General features: G+C 36.3%; 1 protein-coding gene across 4 annotated transcripts in view; it reads left to right on the top strand.

The window, feature by feature from the left end:
- Positions 1-23,975, top strand: part of cadm3 (cell adhesion molecule 3) — a 143,531-nt gene that overhangs the window by 103,246 nt on the left and 16,310 nt on the right. The window contains exons 5-10 of one of the 4 annotated variants that reach the window (XM_056480398.1): positions 1,790-1,927; positions 5,249-5,419; positions 9,165-9,255; positions 12,899-13,071; positions 13,325-13,687; positions 17,886-17,906. In XM_056480398.1, the coding sequence (XP_056336373.1) occupies positions 1,790-1,927; positions 5,249-5,419; positions 9,165-9,255; positions 12,899-13,071; positions 13,325-13,687; positions 17,886-17,906 (957 nt within the window). Of the gene's footprint in view, positions 1-1,789; positions 1,928-5,248; positions 5,420-9,164; positions 9,256-12,898; positions 13,072-13,324; positions 13,688-17,882; positions 17,907-23,975 lie in introns of all 4 variants that reach the window. The other 3 variants (XM_056480386.1, XM_056480378.1, XM_056480391.1) reach the window with 3 other exon arrangements.

The raw sequence follows: 23,975 nt of genomic DNA, 5'->3' as shown, positions 1-23,975 counted from the left end.
TGGATATGTCCATATTTATGGATTGTCATCTGAATGGGGTGTAGGTTTATATGAAATAAATAAACATTTAGTTTTTTAATTGAAACCAGTTAATGGTAATATTCAATTCAATTCATGTTTATTCATGTAGTGCTTTTACAATGTAGATTGTATCAAAGTAGCTTAACATAGACGTTTTAGTACATTGAAACTGTGTCAGTCCCGTTTTCAGAGTTGAAGTTCAGTTTAGTTTAGTTCAGTTCAGTGTGGTTTAATTTTCACTGCTGAAAGTTTAGGAGCCATAAATGAGAAGGCTCAACCTCCTTTAGCAGACTTTGCTATTCTAGGCACTACCAAAAGCCCTGAATTTGAGATCTTACAGAGCGAGTTGGATTGTAGTGAGACAGAAGGTTGGTTAGATAAACAGGAGCTAAACTTTATAGGTAAGAATCAATATTTTATAATCAATATGGAACTTAACTGGCAGCCAGTGTAAGGAGGATAAATTGGGGGGTGGTCATATTTCGTAGACCTTGTAAGAGCTCTGAAGTCAAAACTGAAGTTTATTAATAGAGGATGCTGGGCAACCAGCGAACAGAGCATTACAGTAATCCAGCCTAAAAGTCACAAAATCATGAACTAACTTTTCTGCACCTAAAATGGATAGCATACTTCGTAACTTAATGATAATTCTCAAATGTAAAATTAGACATCAAGTTTTCTTGGAAAATAAATAGATATTCTTTTAATATTTGTGAAATGCAAAGGGTTAGTTTACCCAAGAATGAAACCTGTTATTAATTACTCACAATCGTGTCATTGCAAACATCTGAATCCTTCATTCATCAGAACACAAATTATGATATTTTAGATAAAATCTGAAAGCTCTTATTTTCCATAGACTGCAAGGATTACAAGACGTTCATAGTCCCAAAAAAGAACCAAAAACTTTCTCAAAACATATTTCTATTGCCAATATATTGTCATTTAAATCAGCAGTCCAACATGCAAGCATCATATTGACCATAGTAAACAGAAACCAGGACTTGACAATGGAGAGAAAACAGGTGAACAAAGTATTATTTATTTGACACTTTTTTGGTGCACAAAAGTGTTCTTGGAGCATTGTATGACTACAAAAATATTCTCAAGATATTCCATGTGTCTTCATTGATTCAACTGTAATCATACGAAGCTCCAAGAACACTTTTGTGCACCAAAAAAAACTGTAAAATAAATAATATTTTTTCACATGTTTTCTCTCCATTGTCAGGTCCTGGTTTGTGTTTACTATGGACAATATGATTCTTGTGTTTGCGCTGCTGATTCAAACAGCAATACATTGGCAATATAAATATGTTTTGACAAAGTTTTGGGGTCTTCTTGGGATTTTTGCTGTCTATGAAGAATGAGAGAGCTCTCAGATTTAATCTAAAACATCTTAATTTGTGTTCCAAAGATGGACGAAGGTCTCAAGGGGTTGAACAACATGAGAATTTTTGGGTGAACTAATACTTTAAGTACATAAAGTATTTTTAAAATCAAGTCATATTTAGACTACCAAAGTAAATTTGGAAAGGAGCACTTTCTATGTTTCCTGGAGTAATATTTCATTAGCATATTGCTTGATTTGTATACTCCATTCACTGTTTCTGGTTAACAACTAGAGCTGTTGTTGACAGCCTGTCTGCGACTGTGTGAGCTGAACTGTTTTCATTTTATTTATGTTTTTCTGTAAGCTGTTATGTCCTTATTACCTCCAGATTGCACCTGAAATGTTAAGTTTTTCCTCTCTGTTTGTCTCTTGCAGGTGTTCCAGGTAAGCCGGTGATAACAGGTTTCGAAGGTGCTGTTCAGGAGGGTGGCAAGGTTACTCTCACTTGCACGAGTTCAGGAAGCAAACCTCCTGCCAAACTACACTGGTACCGTGACCAAGTGGAGATTCAAGGTATGTATACACATACACTGTAAAAAATGCTGGGTTCCACACATTTCCCTCATGTTGTCCCAACACAAATCAATTAATGCACAGTTCAGACTGCACGATTTTCAAAGTAGTCGTGTCACAGATGTTTTCACCGGGCATGGCTATCTAGGGTAGCGTTCTGTTGCTGCTGTGTTTACACTACAAGATAGATGGCGACAGGGGGTTTCACACTGCATGACTTTAAAATAGGAAGAATTGCAGACAACTTTGTCTCGATCCGCAAACTATATCCAACACACTCAAGAAGTGACATGAAAACAATGCGAGGTTATGTAGTATATATTTGTTATTAACTACATAATGAGAAAGAAGCCTTTAGTGGTTTAGAAAATGTACATATTTGCTCACCTGGGTTTAAAGGGAATTAGCAAATTCTCCTCCATTTTTGGGTCTAATTAGCCTGAAAAGAAGCCCTTTTAACTTCTCCCCCAACCTCCCGCTGGCCGGCAGATACCCACACTAGTGGTGCTGCTCTCTGATTGGCTGTAGGTAATCGCAGATGTTATTTTCAATCAGAACACTTTCACAATCGCTGATAGTTCCAGATATTTAGCATGCCAAATATCTCGCCTCATCAGCGATTCTCTCAGATCGCATCTTTGATGGTTCACACTGTGTGATTGTTACTCATGTGAACAAGCACCGATTTGCCTGTGATTTCAGGCAGACAGAAATGCCAACTGACTCAGTCAGGACTCGAACCAGCGACCTTCTTGCTGTGAGGCGACACTGCTAACCACTGAGCAACCGTGTCGCAACCCAGATATTGTACAGTAATAATAGACCTTTACTCTAGCTTTAGATAGAGGTTTTCACAAATCAAATAAACACTTTATGATATTTTTCTTTGACTTTTTGTAACAAAAAAATATATTTTTAAGTGAAGTTTCACAAACAAATTTCGAGAAGAGCACGTGATATGATTGACTGCAGCTGGCCACCCATCTACATTCATTAGTTAGCCAATCAGATTAATCCCAACTCACTATAAGTAGCCTAGCTAGAACTACTCTCATCTTCGTTTTCCGAAGAAACCCCCCCTCCACCCCTTCTCCTCCTTTCCTCCTTTACCACGGGGAGCTCTCGAGAACCACCTGATCTCGTACTCCCCTCACATGCTCTATGGACCAGGTGGGAGCCCTGGGCTCAACTATCTCCGAGCTCAGGGTTCTCTCCCGGGACAGCATGCCAAACCTGCTAACATTTGTCAAACAATATCTAAGTGGGAACTCTTGAATCACCTATAATGAAAACTGGCCAAACACACAAGTTTTATCTGTACAATCTAAAAGTAATTAAATAATAAATTACTGTAATATATAACTGTAAACATCATAAAATAAAGTATTAAATCAACATTGGTCAAAATGTGTTCAATTTAATGCTGAATATTTTGTGTTTTTCCCAGTGTGGCATCTGTCAGCATAGTATGACTCCTGGTTCGTCTGTGCAGCGTCTCTGTTAACACTTCATTTACACACACTTTGTGCTACAAAATTATTGCAATGCCGTTTGTATGCAAGTCCAGAACAGAGATTGGCGAGTTAAAACAAAACAATGTCTGGTTGCCGATCATGTGTTTAAAGCAAAAACCCTCCAAGTCCAATTTTTGTCTAGTTGATTGGTGCATATAAATTTTATTTTTTGTAGAATAGTTAAAGTCTGTGTAAACTGGAAATTGCAGAGACTTTTATTTTAGTTTGCTGATGAACTTCAAGCTAAACTCGAATAATCAGTAGTGAGCAGGGCTTTCTTTCTGCTCATCATTTTCCCATAGCAAACTAACGGCAAGAGGTAAAAAAAAAAAATGTTTCGTCAAACTGTCATCAACAGGGAATGACCACCAGTCCAAACGCTAAAGCAAATGGTCATAATTTGATTGAAGTGTAGGAAAAATTGTACAGTTTTGACCCAAAGAATGACCAGTTTTTCAGATGAAGAAGAGCCGGAGTCAGAGATTCAAATAAATAAATAAAGTTTACTGAAGATAGTTTTCAGTTTCATCAGCAGAAGCCAGCTTCAACACTCGCAAATGAGTTCCTAGGCCGCTCTGCTTACAATCACAAATCAATAACAATTATACTCTCACATAACGTCAGTAACTGCGTCATACATAGAGGTGTTCTAACCTGATTGGGAAAATTTCCACATGGGGTTCCTGCGTACAATTCTGAAAAATATCTCAAGCATATAAACGTCAGACATCCATTAGACTGTTTAGAGCTGGCTCCAGACCTGTGAAACGGATCCACAATCAAATAGAACACACACACTTAAAGTACAACCTGTTTCTTACCCAAGGCTGAATGTACTCTCAGCTGTCTTTATCAAAACTGGTTAAAAACCGGTATAATCTACATTCAGGCAGTTATAATATCCTTACTACAGAAAGTCTATCTTGAATAAAAAGTAAAACCACTTTAAAAGAATTAACCATAAAATAGTAAAATCACTTTAGACATTTTAGATAGTATTAACTCCTAGAAATAACAATAGAAACAGTTGCTTCCAGTCCTCAGCCCTTCAGTTCCACTCAAGATCTCCATGACCTCTGACCATGTTTGGTGGCTCCTGAAAATATTACAAAGAGACAGGCAAATACACTGAACATTCTTACATAAAGCAGTGTGTTAGCTTATTCATTAGTTACAATCATTTCAGAGTTAAATACTCATTTAAATAATCATATAGTCATATTTAATAAAAATAATGAAACAGGATGATGAGAAAAGAATAAAAGTTGATCCATGCTGAGACGGACTGGAAGGTATAAATCCGAATCCTTCCGAAGATTACCAAAACAAACTTTTTTCAATTAATTAAATAGCATGGATTAATTGTTCACCTAATAATAATAATAATTCATTTTATTTGTAAATGGCGCCTTTCTGGACACCCAAGGCTGCCTTACAACAAGCATCAACAGCACAATTAATTTATTAACAGCACAAAACAATTAATAAAATGCCAAACAGAATATTAAATGCATGTAAGGAGTACAAACAAATTGTGAGTATAAATTAACACGTTAAAAGATAGTCGAAAGAACGCCTGCTTAAAAAATATGGGTCTTGAGACGAGATTTAAAAGTGTGAAGACTATCACTGCCCCTTCCGGAGTTCCATAGCTGAGGAGCCGTGGAACTAAAAGATCTGGCTCCCATTGTACTTAATCGAGTGCGAGGTGGCACCAGGGAGAAAGAGTTGGCTGATCTAAGAACCTAAAAAGTAACCATTTCACATGGTCTTTAAGAAATCACAATGCATTTGTGTGTGTTTGCAGGGCGTCCTGATGTTGTGGAGTCCAACCCTAATGAACCAACCTACACAGTGACCAGTGAACTCACGCTGTCTGTCAGCAGAGACGACAACGACGCTCTGATTGCCTGCGCCGTGGATCATCCATCCATCGCCAATGGAGACAAGAGGACAGAGCAGCCCCTCAACGTCCTCTGTAAGACACGCATACAAAAGCCAGAAAGCACATTTCATGCAGCTGTTGTGTGGAGCTGAACGTTATGACTGTGCACTGCTGTGCGACTTTAGAAATGTCAGCCTAATATGTTTATACCACAGATAATGTACCATGTCAGACAGGTGCTTTCAGCGTAGACAACCTGAGCATTTTATGTTTGGATGCATATGTTGGGAATACTGCGTAATTGTAGGCTGTTTACAGATGGCTTGCAATGTCACATGGTGCTGTCTTAAATATAGAAATATGATGTGCGGTCACACCATTTCAGCTCGTTTTATCACCTACTGTATTTTACAACAGCTTCAAACTTGGGCTCATGCAACCTAGGCAATGCATTTAAAGCATCTGTTCGCGCTGTCTTTGAAAAATCAGTACCACGACCTTGCGTTGCTGTCACCAGCTCCTTGTTTGAGCCTCAGGAATGTGTTGGAGTATATATATATTGCAGTTTTTATTATGTTTTAACACAAGAACTAAAAAAAATCGTAAGCAGATGTTTTGGTGTTGCTTTTTAGGTTATGATTTAGTTGCTGTGAATCTTCTTTTTTAATTTGGGTATGAGTTAAGGACAGAAGGATGAAGATAAAAAGTGGCTTACATGGCTTATGTTTTTAAAATACCAAATTATAAAAATATCAGCAAATCCAAAATTAGTAATATATATATATATATATATATATATATATATATATATATATATATATATATATATATATAATATATATATATATATATATATATATATATATATATTATATATACATATGAGGGCTTTAAACATGTGCTGGATAAGTTGGTGGTTCATTCCGCTGTGGCGACTCCGGATTAATAAAAGGACTAAGTCGAAAAAAAGAAAATGAATGAATGAATATATATGAATATATATATATATATATATATATATATATATATATATATATATATATATATATATATATATATATATATATATATATATATATATATATATATATATATATATATATATATAACATATATATATATATATATATACTATATATATATATATATATATATATATATATATATATATATATTTTTTTTTTTTTTTTTTTTTTTTTTTAGCCCCCCTAATTATTTTATATTAAAATTATTAGCCCCCCCTTTGAATTTTTTTCTCTTTTAAATATTTCCCAAATGATGTTTAACAGAGCAAGGAAATTTTCACAGTATGTCTGATATTATTTTTCTGCTGGAGAAAGTCTTATTTGTTTTATTTCGGCTAGAATAAAAGCAGTTTTTTATTTTTTAAATACCAAGGTCAAAATGATTAGCCCCTTTAAGGTATATATTTTTTCAATAATCTACAGAACAAACCACGGTTATACAATGACTTGCCTAATTACCCTAACCTGCCTAGTTAACCTAATTAACCTAGTTAAACCTTTAAATGTCCCTTTAAGCTGTATAGAAGTGTCTTGAAAAATATCTAGTAAAATATTATTAATGTCATCATGGCAAAGATAAAATAAATCAATTAGTCACACTTTAATGTTTCAGATCATCAAACTAATTATTAAAACATTAGTAATATTAGTATACATTAAATATTATTAAATATTATTAATTTAAATATTACTTATTTACACAAGTAAACACATCGTGCAGTTTTTTTTTTTAATTTTAAAGGAAAACAAAATACAAAACTACATCGCACTGTGTAAAAAATTGTTTGCCCCCTTTTAAAACATAACTGGTTTATCACACCTTAATGAATCCAAACCTTTATGAATTTCTTTCTTCTGTCAAACCTAAAAGAAGATATTTTAAAGAAAGTTGAAAATGTGTAACCAATGACTTTCATAGTAGAAAAACTTATACTATGTAAGTCAATGGATGCAGGTTTCTAGCTTTATTCAAAATACATTCTTTTGTGTTCAACAAAAGAATGAAACTCAAATAGTTTTGGACCAAGTGAAGTGAAACGATGACAAAATTACCAAAAACTATCCTTTTTTAACCAACAGAAATGCAGAGAGTGTTTAGGAAACATGTTTGGACACTATCATTTAGTCTTAATTTAAAATTCTCCAGTAAAATCCTGATAATGACATGCGGTGCGGTGGCGCAGTCGGTAGTGCTGTCGCCTCACAGCAAGAAGGTCACTGCATGGTTCGAGCCTCGGCTGGGTCAGTTGGCATTCTGTGTGGAGATTGCATGTTCTGGGTTTCCTCCGGGTGCTCTGGTTTCCCCTGCGGTCCAAAGACATGCACTACAGGTGATTTTTGTAAGCTTAAATTGGCCGTAGTTTATGAGTGTGAATGAGAGAGTTCCCATTGTTGGGTTGTGGCTGGAAGGGCATCTGCTGCGTAAAACATACGCTGGATAAATTGGCGGTTCATTCCGCTGTGGCAACCCCAGATTAATAAAGGGACTAAGCCGAAAAGAAAATAAATGAATGAATAATCCTGATAATTAAGCAATTTATGCACATGGCTCAGTTAGTGGTGCTGCAGGTCATGTGTGTAGCAACAATGTTAGTAGGGGTGTGAACCTACACTGGTCTCACAGTTCGGTTCATTTACGATTATCATGCCATCAATTCGGTTTAATTCGGTATCTCAATCCATCTCAGTGCATTGACGATACTTTCCTTACATAAATAGATTTTTTCTTCTTTCTTTTTTGTAAAATCTACAAATATATTAATATTTATATATTATTTGTAATACAATTTTGTCCTTTAATACAAGCCCTCAGATATATGAACTGTATCTTAAGTTTTACCTGTTCAAAGAAAACTCTCTTTATGAATGTTGTAAACAAAACTCTGAAAAGCGCTGTCAAGCAAGTTCTTAAATCCCTATGATTGGTCATTGTCTTCACCCGCTCAACAGAAAGGGCTGCGATTGGCTTTAGAAATGAAAGCGCTGTTCACCGATGAGTTACAGTCTATATGCGCATAATACGCGGTTATCACGGATAATCCATAATAGACACAGTGGAGAAAACTCGCACCACAGGCATGCTCATGTCTGGATCAGCCGAGAGGAGAGGAAAAGTTACATCACGAACACGCCAGCGAGTCAAATGTCCAAAGTGAAAGAGAGAGAGGCAGAGATGGAGTTTTACAGCATTTCTCCCTAGTAGTGCAATAGCGGCTCGTGCTGTATACCTTCTTCAGTGTCAGTGAAAGAAACAGTGAATTGTGCCCAATTATCTGCTTTTAATAAGTAGTAGGAACGTTTTACGTACTCTCCTTCAGCTCCTTCGCCATAGTATTCTCCCGCGGCATCATGTGTAAGAGATAAATGAGGTCAGTACATAAAAACCGGTTATGATCTATTACTGAACCAATATCGAATTGTTTGCATCTGCATCCGCGGTGCACCGAGGAAACCATTAATTTTGACACCCCTAATTGTTAGTTTGACTACATGATTTTCTTGTCTTCTAACTCTGCATCTGTGTGAAAAAGTGTTTGACCCCCTGTTAAAACTTAATTTAACACCTTAGTTTAATTTCTCTAGCCACAACCAGGCCTGATTACTGTCAAACCTGTTCATTATTAACAAATCACTTAAATAGGACCTGAGTGACAGTGAAGTAGACCAAAAGATCCTCAAAATCTAGACATCATGCCTAGATCCAAAGAAATAAAAATACATTTTATGCAATATATTTCTATACAGTACATAGATATGAAGAGAACGCAATTCAAACATGCACAAACAAAACTTTGTTTGTGTTTTTTTTTCAGTTTCACCGAGAGTGTGGATTCATCCTGAGAGTGACCTGCCCAGAGAAGGAGAGAAGTTTTACCTGCAGTGTGTGGGGAACGGAAATCCAGAGTAAGACAAACACACACACACTCTCTCATTTCCATCTTTGACATTCATGTTTTATGTATGAAGCTGAAAATGGTCAGCCTATTGATCTCCTTTCTCACTTTTGCGCACACAAACACATGCACGCAGCTCATTTTGACAGTATCACCGAGGTTTTTGTGTTGATGTTACATGAGAAAGGAGAGAAAAACAGAGAGGATCAGAGACGTCCTTACATAGAGTAGTTTTAAATACAGTCTCTATGATCTGCCTGACTTCAGCAGCTCCCTTTCTGCAGCTAAAGGATGAAACGTTATTATTTCAGATATATATTTATTACATTTCTAGCTACTTAAGCCCGGTTCTATCACATAAATATTTCTCTCTGGAAATAGCAGTAATTGAATATCACCCTCTGCTGGTGCAGGATCGCATTACAGCTCATTACGGCTCCTGACATCCATTAGTAGCACACCGAGAGCTATTCAAGCCCATTTAGACATCCCATAGTGTCTCCGTGTCGCATTTTCTCATCTGCTTTCACTCTGTATCGCTTCCTTACTGGAATGGGAGCTCAAACAGAGGGTTTTATCTGAAGGAGATACAGCACTTGGCAGCATTTACAGCATTCGTAATGGTATTGATGATATATGCATTAAATACACAAATAGTGTATTCACGATTGTTTTTAAAGGAAATGAATGCTGTTCAAGGCACTAAATGGATCAAAGGTGACAGAAAAGACAATTATAGTGTTAGAAAATGTTGATATTTTAAATCAATGCCCTTGAATTTTTAAAAGAAAAATTATTTATTAAAGAATTGTGTACTTTGTGAAAACATTCCGAACATATTCCATGTATTATACAGTTTGAAATCATATTTTAGTGTATTTCAACAAATTAGTTTTTTGAAATAATAATAATAGACATATTTCTATGCAGAATAAAAAAAGGATCCTCTAGTCATCCAGTTTTTTATTTGTTCAGAGGCTATTCCATCATCTCCTGGGATCCCGAGGTCTAAAGTACCACCTACTACGCTGAAGACACTCAGATATACATTCACTCCAAACCTGGTGATCTTTCAGCTGTTACAAACTTGGAACACTGTATCTTTGGAGATAAAAAATGGATGTCCCAAAATTTTCTGTGCCTTAACACTAACAAGACAGAGGTTATGGTTATTGGTTCTTCCAACCAACTTAACCTCTTAAAACTAACCTAGATTGCTCTACCGTGGAGGTTCGGGCCAAACTAAAAAACTTGGGGGTCATGTTTGACAAAAATCTAACATTTGACGCCCACATGCTGACCACTGTAAAGACTTCATATTTTCATCTCTAAAACATTTCAAGAATCCGCCCCATTCTGTCCTTTTCTGTGGTAGTAAAACTGATTAATACTTTCATTTTTTCCCCGCTTAGACTACCGCAATGCCTTACTAGCTGGCGTTTCCAAAAGTAACATCAATGACATTTATTCAAAACTCAACGGCCAGAATTCTGACAGGGACCAAAATCAGAAAACACATTATTCCTGTTTTGGAATTTCTCCATTTCTCCAATTAATCAGATTCCGTATTAATTTTAAAATCATGTATATGATATTCGGATGTTTTATCAATTTTGAATGTTACAGTTTTACTGTTATTCTAAACTGTTTTTATATCTGCATTTTGTTTGTGTAAAGCGCTTTGAGAATTACGTTTTAAAGGCGCTACATAAAAATTAATGTATTATTATTATTAATATTATTATTCATTCATTCATTCATTTCATTTCATTCATTTCATCGCCACAGCGAAATGAACCACCAACTTATCCAGCACATGTTTTATTGCAGCGGATGCCCTACCAGCTGCAACCCATCACTAGGAAAATTATTATTATTTATTATTATTATTATTATTATTATTATTATTATTATTATTATTATTATTATTATTATTATTATTATTATTATTATTACATATTGACTAAATGCATAACATTACTATTGTGTTATATAAAAATTAATATGAAATCATGACACATATTTTATTCGAAACCGAATGCTCCAAATGACATTTTGATTCAAAATTTTGGAAGAATTGTCATTGGTAGTTATACGGAATAACATTAATGGTTACAGAATAATACAAAAATTATCCAAAATCAATATGATCAAAAATCAGTCCAAGGCACTCGAAAAATGTGGAAAAAATATTAAAAAGCCTTTATTCACATGGCTAATCCTCAAAAAACCTACACATTTCGGCAAAGAACTGCCTTCATCAAGGTAAAATTACGCGTTTCGGTAAAGCACTGCCTTCATCAGGGTAAAGTTGCTGCCTACAAGGTAGTTGTTTGCCGAAACACGTAAGGATTAGCCATGTCAATAAAGGCCTTTTTATATTTTTTCCACATTTTTCGAGTGCCTTGGACTGATTTTTGCTGTTTAATACAAAAAAATTTTTTACTTAAACACATAAATCCTATAAACAGCATAAATCTATACATCCTTCCCCTTTGGTGTCTTACTGTAAGGCAAGTAACATATCTTGTGACAAAAAAATGAACTACAAAAGACTAAATCATTCTATCAGCATCAATGAGGATCATATTATTTTGGTTTACTCATGTGCTCAAATAATGATACGCCTGTGTCTCCTCTGTAGTTCTCTAAATCCCTGTAACACACACAGACACGCTGATTTAGACACGCATGAGGAAAAGCCACAGTTAGTTGGTCGTGTGACTGGAATTTAAAGATGAAGTGTGTAATTTTTTGATGCTAAAATACTTTCTTTCATCCCAGCAGTAGGTTGACTTCCTCGGGAAGTGTGAACGCTGTGTGGAGTTAGCAAAACATTTCTCTGATCTTCTGAATACTAGCAACACGGGCTTAACCAATGGGAGAACTTTGAGGAAAGGGTGGGGCTTTTTGTTTAGGTAAAGGAATAGTTTAGCCGAAAATCAAAATGTACTCTTCATTTCTCTAAATGGTGTTAAACCTTTATGAATTTCTTTGTTCTGATAAGAAGATATTTTGAAGAAAGCTCAAAACCTGTAACCACTGACTTTCATATTTTGTCAAACAAATACTACGGTATGTTAAGTCAATGGTTACACTTTCCAGCTGTCTTATATAATAAAATATATTCCTTTGTGTTCAACAGAAGACCGTTTTGATTAAAGGATGAGTAAATGATGACAGAATCATCAGATTCGGGTGAACTATCCTTTTAAACACTGGAAAATTCAGAGAGTGTTCAGGAAACCTGTTTAAACACAATCATTACCCTTAATTTAAAAGTCTCCAGTGAAAATCTCCAGTCAAATCCTGATAGTTAAGCGATTTATGGACGTTGATGTTTTTAGTTAGTGATGCTGCTGGTCATGTGGGTAGCAACAATGTTAGTTTGGCTGCATGGTTTTCTTGTCTTCTGATTAACTGAAGTCTGGACCGCTTTACTTGACATGTGATTGAGCTTTGCCGTATTCGGGACGCTCTCCAGTGCTTCCCTCTGTGCTCCCCAGCTCTTTTGAGAGTGTGCCAAATTGCAAAACCCTTCAATCTGCTCAATTAAACGACGCTTTCTGCTTTGCTTTTGATGTGAAATTTCAAAACGCTGTATATGTGGTCCGTTTTGTAATGTAATCTCTCCCTCTCTCACTCTCTCTCAGGCCGAATGCATTTGTGTGGCGGAGGAAAGAGGGAGAGCTCCCCCCGCTGGCCAAGGTGGATGGTGCATTCCTGCGCTTCGAGTCCCTCAACAAGTCGGATAACGGCGTTTACGAGTGCCAGGCTGATAATGGAATCGGCATGGGGGACGTAGCACACACCCTCCTGGTACAAGGTAATTAACCACAGACCAGCGACGAGGAGGGATGGATGGCAAGAAAAGGTGTTTTCGTCATCATTAAATGTCTTCTGCTGTTTTACGTTGACTTCCACGTCTCTTTTTTCTGAATTTTACTTTCCTTTCTTTTTTGTTTCTCTCTTTTGTGCATGACACGCTCTTTATTTCCTCTTCCATCATCCCTCCCGCTCGTCATCCATCTCTCCATCTGCCGTCTTCTTTTTTGTTTTCTCCTTCTTCATCTTCCAAGATCAGGGAGATCCAGATTACCTGATTCCCTCCTTTACTCTTCCTTCATCCACCGTTTCTCCTACATCTCCTTCTCAAACTTCTATTTTACCCCCAACCGAAGGCAAAACTCTTCCCCCACCCTCCTCTTCATCATCTTCCACTGTCATCCCCACATCCACTCTTCCCATCTCCTCGACTCCTTCAGCTTCGACTGTTCCTCCTTCTCTTGAATCTCCCACCACTGCTCTGTCCAATGCTCTGTTCCCTGAACTCACTCCTCCGCCCTCCTCCGTTTCGGCTTACACCCCTCCCTCAACCCCCACCATCCCCCCCGCCACTCCATCATCTGTCCCTCGGCTGAATGGAGTTTACACCTTTACAGGTAATCCATCGAGCACACACACACACCTGATCACAGTTTAACATGCCTCTGCCTTCTCTGTGTGTTTATGTGTGTATGTGTTTGTGTGTGTGTGTGTTTCTTGTTTTTCTTACATTGTGGGGACAAGTATAGCAATACCAGTCAAATTTGACCAAAAAATGTTCCCATGAGGAAAACGGCTTATAAATCACACAGATTTAAGTATTTTAAATGTGTAAAAATGCTAATTGTTTCATGTGAGTGTTTAGGTAGGTTTAGGGTAGGGGACAGAATATACAGTCTGTACAGTAGAAAAAGCATTACGTCTATGGAAAGTCCCCATAAAGATACTGTAGCTGTGCAAGTGTGTGTGGGTGTGTGTGAGATAGGGATGGGCATCATTACCCAAGTGCTTTGTGAAGAGACAGCAATGATCGATCTTGACATCACAATAATTGGCTTGACTTTTAAACTGCACAACATTTTGGACTAATCAAAATTCAGTAACAACTAGACACGCCTGAGACAAAGGGGACTCGATTTTGATTTTGCCATTTATTTATTATATTGGCATTTACATTTTTGTCAAAGAGATTTGTCATAAACTAATGCTTTTATTATCAAATGATGCATTCAGTTTAAAAGTGGCAGTGAGGACTAAATTGTCTTTTCATCAAAATAGTCTTTAAAAAACCCCAGAGAAAAATTAAGCTTCACAATTAATATTAATTTTAATGATAGGGTTCTGGGGATATGTGGAGAGCCACAAAGTGAGTGTTAGAATATAATGAACCAGTTTTGAATATTAAATGCAAATAAATTAATACAGTACTGTAATGAGTAAGAAAAATTATATTTATTGACCCCATAATAATAACAGAAACGATGTGACTGAAGTATTGATGTTGAAGAACCCTTACCTGGTTCCTGGATTAACATCTATGTCGATCCTGGAACAACATTCCAATCAGCCAATCAGAATTAAGGGATGTGTTTACCATGTATGTTAAGTTTAGGTTTACGGTTAGGTTTATGCACTTCTACATGATTGTTCCCCTTTATTAACTATTATTCCCCTCTGATTTTGGGAATAATTTACAGTTATGGTTGGGTTTAGGGGTAGGGAATAGGTAGGGGTTACATTTTCCAACAAAAATAATGTTCTAGGATCAACATAGATGTTAATCCAGGATCGCATCGTACTTAGCAAAATCATGACGTTCGTGGGAGATTCAGCTTTAAAGCAGTGGAGTAAACTTTAAAATGTATTAAAATAAGTTAATAAAAAATCTCTTTATTAAATTGTTATAATATTCCACAATATTGCTGTATTTTCTATTAAATATATCAAGTCTAGGTGGAAATAAAAAAGATAAACAGTATTTTGATGTCATTTATATCACTAAAGGACATTAAACTCAACTCCAGTTAACACTTTGTTCACCCAAAAATACAAATTCTGTCATTATTTACTCACCCTCATGTTCATCCAGTATTTTAAAACATTTATTTAATGGATTATCTGAGGCATGCTTAGGTTAGTATAAAAAATGTGAATGGGAACTGTGTGTCAAGATGCATTAACCGTTTAATATGTATTCCTTGAATATAATTTTTGGATTGAATAATATACTGACACAACTCTGATAAATAGTAATAAGCTATTTAAATAATAATGATAACCTATGGATAAAATTTCAACCAGGTGGTTATGATGCTAAGGTAGCATAGAAGTGTGTTATAAAGTCTTCTGGAGCCATACACAAGGTTTACAGATGTAAGATTTTCTTCATAAGCGAGAACATTTATAATTGAATCATTATTTCAAGTTGAACCTTTTGTTTGATTTTGTTTGATTCAACCAAAACCACTCCAAATGATTCATTCATGAAATCAACTCATTTGGCTAAGTTCTGTTTATTTTACCAGATGAATGGAGCTGAGGAATATTAATACATGACAATTTAAAGCTTGCATATTGAAGCTTTACATCTTCAGTCATCATTCACACAGCGCATAGTATTCACAAATCCATACTTTACGAAGTGAAAGTGAGTAAACAATGACAGAATTCCTGTTTTTAGGTTTATACTAATGTAAAAAACCTAAAACCTTTAAAAAAAAACCTCATGTTCATCCAAAGGTAAAAGATTCTGACAGTATGATAACCTTGGATATAAATATCACGGTTTCACGGTATCACAGTATTGCGATTACTACTCTAAAATCAGTTCTTTTTAATTGTCTGGGTAAAAAACAACAACTTTATCCCCTTTGAACACAATACATTTTATTTTGTGAAAGATTTAAAATATTTTGGAGCAGTAAACATGTCAGGCTAAATAATTCTAATGAATCACTGACTCAAATGAATCAAAAACACAGATTTATTTACAATTTAAAATAACATATTTGTATGTCTTTTCTGCTGGAGATATTGTTGTCCTAAAAAAATGTAAATAACAAAATCTTACACACCTTAGGAACAGTATTACAGAAAATCTTGGCGGTTTTAAAACCTTGACTTTTCCAAATCGCGATATACTTTGAAAACGGTTATCGTCCCATGCCTGTAGTCCAGTACTTTATAACATTTATTTCATGGATAATCTTAAGCATGGTTAGCTCAATATAAAAATGTGAATGAGAACTTTGTCAAGCTGCATCAATGACCAAAAATACCACACAGATAGCATAGGAGTGTATTATAAAAGTCTTTTGGAGCAATACGCTAGATTTACAGATGTAAGCTTTTCTTCATAAGAGAGAAAACTGTTCAATTATGAATGAATCATTATTTTGAGTTGAACCTTTTCAACAATTTGTTTGATTTACTTCACAAAACCGCTCCAAATGATTCATTCATGAACTCAACTCATTTGGCTAAGTTCTGTTTATTTTAACAGGTGAATGGAGTGGAGAAATATCAATAAATGTCCATTTAAACCTCAAAACTCCTCACATAAAGATTACACATTGAAGCTTTACAGCCTCAGTCCTCCTTCACACAGTGCATAGTCTTCACAAATCCATATTTCACAATATGAAAGTGAATAAACAATAACAGAATTTCTGTTTTTAGGTTTATACTAATGTAAATATAGTAATGTTAGTGAATATAGACTAACGGCTTCTTAAAAAACCCTTATGGATCATCTGAGGCATGCTTAGGTCAATATAAAAATGTGAATGAGAACTGTGTTTGTCAAGCTGCATTAATGACCAAACACACCATAAAGATAGCATAGAAGTGTGTTATAAAAGTCTTCTGGAGCCATACGCTAGATTTACAGATGTAAGCTTTTGTTCATAAGAGAGAAAACTGTTCAATTATGAATGAATCATTATTTTGAGTTGAACCTTTTCAACAATTTGTTTGATTTACTTAACAAAACCACTTCAAATGATTCATTCATGAACTTGACTCGTTTGGCTAAGTTCTGTTTATTTTAACAGGTGAATGGAGTGGAGGAATATTAATAAATGACCATTTTAAACTCAAAAATCCTCACATAAAGCTTGCAAATTGAAGCTTTACAGCCTCAGTCCTTCACAAATCCATATTTCACAACTTGAGAGCGAGTAAACAGTGACAGGTTAGGTTTATACTAATGTAAATAGAGCAATGTTAGTGTTTATATTCTAACAGCTTCTTAAAAAAAAAAAAGCGCAGATGTGTGGACCCTCAAGCACTTGAGTCCTCGTCTGATTCATCTTTCAGGAACCTGTGCAGACAAAAATGCCCATCCCTGGTGTGTGGGTGGAACAGCTTGAATGTGTCACTTCATACGCGAGCAGGTTGTGTTTTTGTGTGCGCACGAGAAAGATAGAGATGTATATTGAGATCTCCAGTGCAGTATCACAGAAGCATGTTGAGCAGCATCTGCTGTCGGCTTTGACTGTAATGCAGGATTTAACCAGGCACATCTCACCGCAAAGCCTCTGATTATCCAGAAACACAATCTGACACCACACCTTCCCTCCAGCAAACATCCGCTTTAATTATTTCATTATTTCGCTACGTAAAATCCTCTTTAATACTGTTGCGAGATACTTATTCTCTGGGAGAGTTCTGCACACACACACACTTTCTTGCACACATTTTTTTTTTCATGGTTTCTCTTTGTTCCTTTTCTTGCTTCACATCTCCACTCATGTGGTCCTCATCCATCCATCCACTCATCCATCCATCCATTCATCCCTTCATCCTCTTGAGAAGAAGCCGGAGAGAACGCCGCAGGTATTGTCACCTCTCAAACTTTCTCTCTTTTCTTTTTCTTTCGTTCCTTCCTATTTGTTTCTTTCAGAATTGCCCTGTCTTCCTTTCTTTTTTTTGTCTCTTATGAATGAAACCCTCTTTCTCTCTACCGTCTGTCTATTTTATCTCAATTCATGATGGATCTGGATGTTTTTTCTTAGCTACCGCTCTCTGTCGAATTGCTCTGTCATTATGAATATAGTTAATGGTGCAGGGACATACTTAATGATGGCAAAACATTTGATATTACATGAAAAAGCTATTAATATCAGCACAAATTTGTTGGTTCATTGAAAGCTTATAAATGAATTAGGCTCACGCCGAAAACTGCATTTTCAGCCAATTTGAAAACCATCTCGTTTAGAATGAAGGAGCGAGATGTTTGTTATTGACGCAGGTTTTTGCTACAGGGAGGTCCAGCCATCTGCATCCTGCATGGCGGATGAAGAAAAAACAATCATTCGAACATGGAAACGCATCTTCCCGTGTCATCAATCCGGTCATTTTTCAGAGCCTGACTCATAAGAGATGCCGATTTATGATTACATGCTGCAAGTTGGATTCTGCCTCTTTTATTTCCCCCCACATTGTGCTAATTTAAACCGTAGTAGATTTGCATGATCAACATGAGTGCACCACGCAGAGACCCTCCTCCAGGGGGGGACTGCAATCTCTGCTGAAAAATGTGCAACACTGTGGGAACCCAACGGGGGGCAAAGGCTGATCCATTTGTATTGAAGTCAAAAAAAGGAGATCCCTTAATTCCCTGAATAAACTATTTTTGTATCGAATCAGACTGTTTATCACACGATAAAATGATTGCTTTGCTGCTAATTTTCAACAGATTCGCCGTAACTGTTTAGAGAGAGCTATATTGGCAGTTTGCTGTGAAGATAATGAGAGGAGATGGTTACATTTTTAGCATTTAATAGTACTTTTGCCAGCATTAAAACTGATATAAAGACCCACATCAGGGCCGTTAGATGATTAAATGGTTAGTTCGAAGCTACATTTTGTGTCATCATTTACTCGCCCACGTGTTATTCCAAACCCATAAGACTTGAGTTCATGTTCAAAACACAAATGATATTTTGGGGGGGGGTTACACAAGATGTTACAGAAAACTCATTTCATGTCTCATTTCATAAGATGTACATTGTGACGCCTGAAGGTTCAGCTTGAAATGCCCAACAGATAAGTTATACCATGTTAAAAACCCAATTTTTGGGTGGGAATAAAAACAAGCTGTTTTTGGTGCTGTGTCTTTAAAGGTCTAGTGAAATTAAAATAAATAAAGTTTTTTAGATGTTGGTATCGGTGTTTTAGTCTTCACAGTTATATAAAAGCTAGCGTGGTACAAAACAATGACAAAATTTGCGTTCAGAAGATATAAAACTGTTATAAACATGTAAAGCTTGTAGTTTGTCACTTCCGCCTAAATGGATCAATGCTTTTTTTCAAGTCACCTTAAATCTCCTGACCAATCAAATGCTCTCTAGTATATCACATGTCCCGCCCCCTTCAAGACGCTTCACATTTGCTTTTCATTTAATGCACTTGAGCTCAACCACTCTCACTGGCAGAGCTGTGATAAAACAAAACACTATTGGCTGTTTTTAAAAACGGGAGGATGTCCCACCCTCTCTTCGTTTTTCAGTTGAGATTATGTCAAACCTTGAATAAAAAATGCACATTTCAAAGCACTTCATGAGACCTTTAAATCTAAAATGACCAACCGCTCTGTAACCAGAACAGGGCAGAGTTTTGGCATCTCTGCTTTACTAGATAGCAGGATAAGCAATATGGCTGTTAAATAAAATTTAGTTGCTGTAGAGTTTTATTTCAGCTTTACATTGATGGCTGAGCATCACAGACACACACAAACACTGTGTCTACAGCAGACACAATCTTTGCTGTGTTGCACTGTAACAGTAAGATGTATTTACTGATTTGACCATTGTAAACCTTTTTGTCTTTTCTGTCAGTAGGACTTTGAAGGTATAGTTCACCCAAAACTAAAAGTTCTGTCATCATTTAATCCCCTTCTCGTGTTCCAAACTTTTAGGTATTTATTTCTTCTGCTAAACACAAAATAAGAAATTTAGAAGAAAGTTTGAAACCTGCTACCATCGACTTCTGTAGTATTTGTTTTTTCAAATTTAAATGTCAATGGTTGCCGATTTCAACTTTTAACAAAATATCTTCTTTTGTGCTCTACATAATAATAAAGAAACTCATAATCCTTTGAAACCACTTGAGGATGAGGAAATGTTGAATACTTTTTTTTTTGGTGAATTATTCCTTAGAAATAAAACAGGTAATCAATTTACTTTTGGGATTTGCCACATCCCATTTATTGTAGAAACGTCACTGTTTATTGTGGGTTTTTTATTTTTTATTTTTTTTTAATTGTAGAAAAAAAAAACACTTGAAATTTAACATGGTTACACTTTTTTTACATTTTAACTCTTCCCCAAAAGCATCAAAATTCAGTTGAACAGGTAAATGTATTGTTATACATGGGCTAAGGCAAAGAAAAACATATACTGTATTGTGCATACAAAAATACACATATCAATCAATTAACCAGTAGTGTGAGAGGTATTTGCTTGTGCCATTCAGTGCTTAATTTGTGCCGGAACACGATGCATCCGGACCCGGCACCTCTGAAATCTGATTCGACACCTCATTTTACTGATCCCCCTCCTCAACCGCCCTCCTCCGGTAGACTCAGAAGGCTGTTATCATCTATCCACATGATTAATCAGCTATACTAATAGAGAAGACTCCAGATCCAGATCTGTTTTTGCAATACTGTGATGTTTGGGGTTGGGGCAGGAGTAGATGTTAATAAAATACATTTAATGAGAAATGTAATAAATAATATAAATAATTCTCATGCTTAATCAGCAACACTAATAGAGTAGACTTCAGATCCAGATCTGTTTATACATTACTGTAAAATTACTGTTGTGACATTACTGTGTAGTTGGGTTTTGGGTTGGGGTTTAGACATTAATAAAATACAATTAATGTGAAATTGATTAAATAACATAAATAATTCTCATGTTTAATCAGCAATACTAATATAGTAGACTTCAGATCCAGATCTGTTTTTACATTACTGTGACAGTTGGGTTTAGGGTTGGGGTAGGAGTAGACGTTAATAAAATACAATTAATGGGAAATTTAATAAATAATATAAATAATTTTCGTTAACTTCTGGCCGCAGTCGTATGTGATATAGCTAATTGACCATGTAAATAGATGATAACAGCTTTCTGAACCTACTAGTAGGCGCAAAAGGCCCCTACTGGCTCATAACTATTAGCTGATAACCACTGATAATGCCCATTTAATCGAGTGATAACATTCGAACCGACTGACCAATAGTGAAGTTTGCACAGTATAACCCCTTTTTATTTTAAGCGAGACAGTAATCCCTCTGATTCATTAAAAGATCAACAAAACTCTCATGGGTTTGGAAGGAATCATCGTGGAGTGAACACATTAACCACAGTAGTTATCTTTTTTTATGGTTCTTGTTCTTGGTGCGAATGGCCCTGTAGAGCAGTGTTCTTCAGTGTGTATTTGGCCAGGCATAAATAATCCACTTTATAATGTTTTATCAGTGCTCAAACACAATTTCCTTTTATTTTACAGTTGAGATAACTAAATGCTAAATTTAACGACACTGCTTAGAATCTCCTAATGAATATCAATTTTTGTTGAACATTATAATTTTATGATGCCTAACTTCACTGCTTTAAGAAGTATCAGTTTTATTGTGTTATTTTCAATGTATTATTATTGACCAGTGAATCCCTAATTCATACTATTCATAATGTAAGACCTATAAGCCCTCCAGTTTAAAAGAGACATTATCTCCTCAGTGCCTTCTACCTCTTTCTGTATTCTTTCTGTGTTGTTCCTCTTTTCTCTTTCTCTCTATTTTTTCCATGTCGCTCTCAGGGCTTCTTGTCGTGTCACTCAGCACTCACTCTGTTCGTCCTCCTTCATCCTCTCTGCTCTCATCTATCGGCCCTCAGTTTTTTTTTCTGCTCTTCAATCGTGCGAGCGTCAGGGTGACTGTTAACTTGTCCTGTTTTGATGGAGTATTGTTTGAGAAGGAGACAGAGATCGTGCTGTGGGTGGGAGTGATGGATGTCGTTCACGCTCTCTGAGTCCAGGCAAAGTCACTGAAGCTTATGATAGACTCTTCGCTGAAATCTGGCTTTTGATTATTCATGTGTTTCCTTTTAAACAGAGAGGTCAGCGACTCAGATGGAAAAAATCACACTGTAGGAACTTGGTAGCGCATTACAAATAATCTCCGCACATAACTTTTCTTTATACACTACTGTTCAAAAGTCTGGGGTCAGTAACTAAAAAAAAAAAAATCAATACTGTTCAGCAAGATTGCTTTAAATTTATCAAAGTGACAGTAAAGACAGTTTTCATCTTAAGAAAGATTTCTGTTTCAGAGTAATGTTCCATTTTTGAAACAATCCTGGAACAAAAATATGTCACTGAGTACGTTTATATAGACACCAAAAAAAACTATTTTAATTCTAATCTGATTTTAATTTTAACACAATTAAGACAATACTCTGATTAAGAGTCTACTATGTACATAGTGATGTTTGATGACCATAATCCAACTAAAGTCATAATTAAACTAAACAGAAATGGAATTCTGTTTAGAATTGGAGTATTACGATTTTAGTCGCATTATTGAAGCGAAAAGCTGAAAAATCACATGTACATAAGTATTAACAGCCTTTGCAGTGAAGCTCTAAATTGAGCTTAGGTACATTCTGTTTCCTCTGATCATTCTTGAGATGTTTCAGCAGCTCAATTGGAGTTCACCTGTGGTAAATTCAGTTGATTGGACATGATTTATAAAGGCATACACCTGTCTATAAAAGGTCCCAGGGTTGACAGTGCATGTCAAAGCACAAACCAAGCATGAAGACAAAGGAATTGTCTGTAGACCTCTGAGACAGGATTGCCTGAAGGCACAAGGCTGGGGAAGGTTACAGAAAGAAATCTGCTACTCTGAAAGTTCCAATGAGCACAGTGGCCTCCATCATCCGTAAGTGGAAGATGTTTGGAACCACCAGGACTCTTCCTAGAGGTGGCCAGCCAACTAAGCTGAGTGATCGGGGGGGAAGGGCCTTAGTCGGGGAGGTGATCAGTATGGTCACTCTGTCTGAGCTCCAGCGTTCTTCTGTGGAGAGAGGAAAACCATACAGAAGGACAACCATCTATGCAGCAATCTACAAATCAGGTCTGTTTGGTAGAGTGGCCAAACGCAAGCCACTCCTCGCCTGGAATTTGCCAAAAGGCATCTGAAGGGCTCTCAGGCCATAAGAAACAAAATTCTCTGGTCTGATGAGACTGAAATTAAACTCTTTGGCGTGAATGCCAGACGTTACGTTTGGAGAAAACCAGGCAGCGCTCATCTCCAGACTGATACCATCCCTACAGTCAAACATGGTGGTGGCAGCATCATGCTGTGGGCATGTTTTTCAGCAGCAGGAACTAGAAGACTAGTCAGGATAGAGGGAAAAATGAATGCAGCAATGTACAGAGACATCCTGAATGAAAACCTGCTTCAGAGTGACCTAGACCTTAGATTGGTGCGACGGTTCATCTTCCAGCAGGACAATGACCCAAAGCACACCGCCAAAATATCAATGGAGTGGCTTCACAACAACTCGGTGAATGTCCCTGAGTGGCCCAGCCAGACCTAAATCCTATTGAACATTTCTGGAGAGATCTGAAAATGGCTGTACACCACGACGTCTATCCACCTGATAGAGCTTGAGAGGTACTGCAAAGAGGAATGGGCAAAAATTCCCAAAGACAGGAGTGAGGCTGTAATTGCTGCCAAAGGTGCATCAACAAAGTATTGAGCAAAGGCTTTAAATACTGATGTACATGTGAGTTTTCAGTTTTTTTATCTTTAATAAATTTGCAACAATTTCAAAAAAATCTTTTGTCACTTTGGGGTATTGTGTGTAGAATTTTGAGGAAATAAACTAATTT

The sequence above is a fragment of the Danio aesculapii genome, chromosome 2 (assembly GCF_903798145.1).
Source record: "Danio aesculapii chromosome 2, fDanAes4.1, whole genome shotgun sequence".
Lineage (NCBI taxonomy): Eukaryota > Metazoa > Chordata > Actinopteri > Cypriniformes > Danionidae > Danio > Danio aesculapii.
This window is presented reverse-complemented; position numbering and strand designations above follow the sequence as displayed.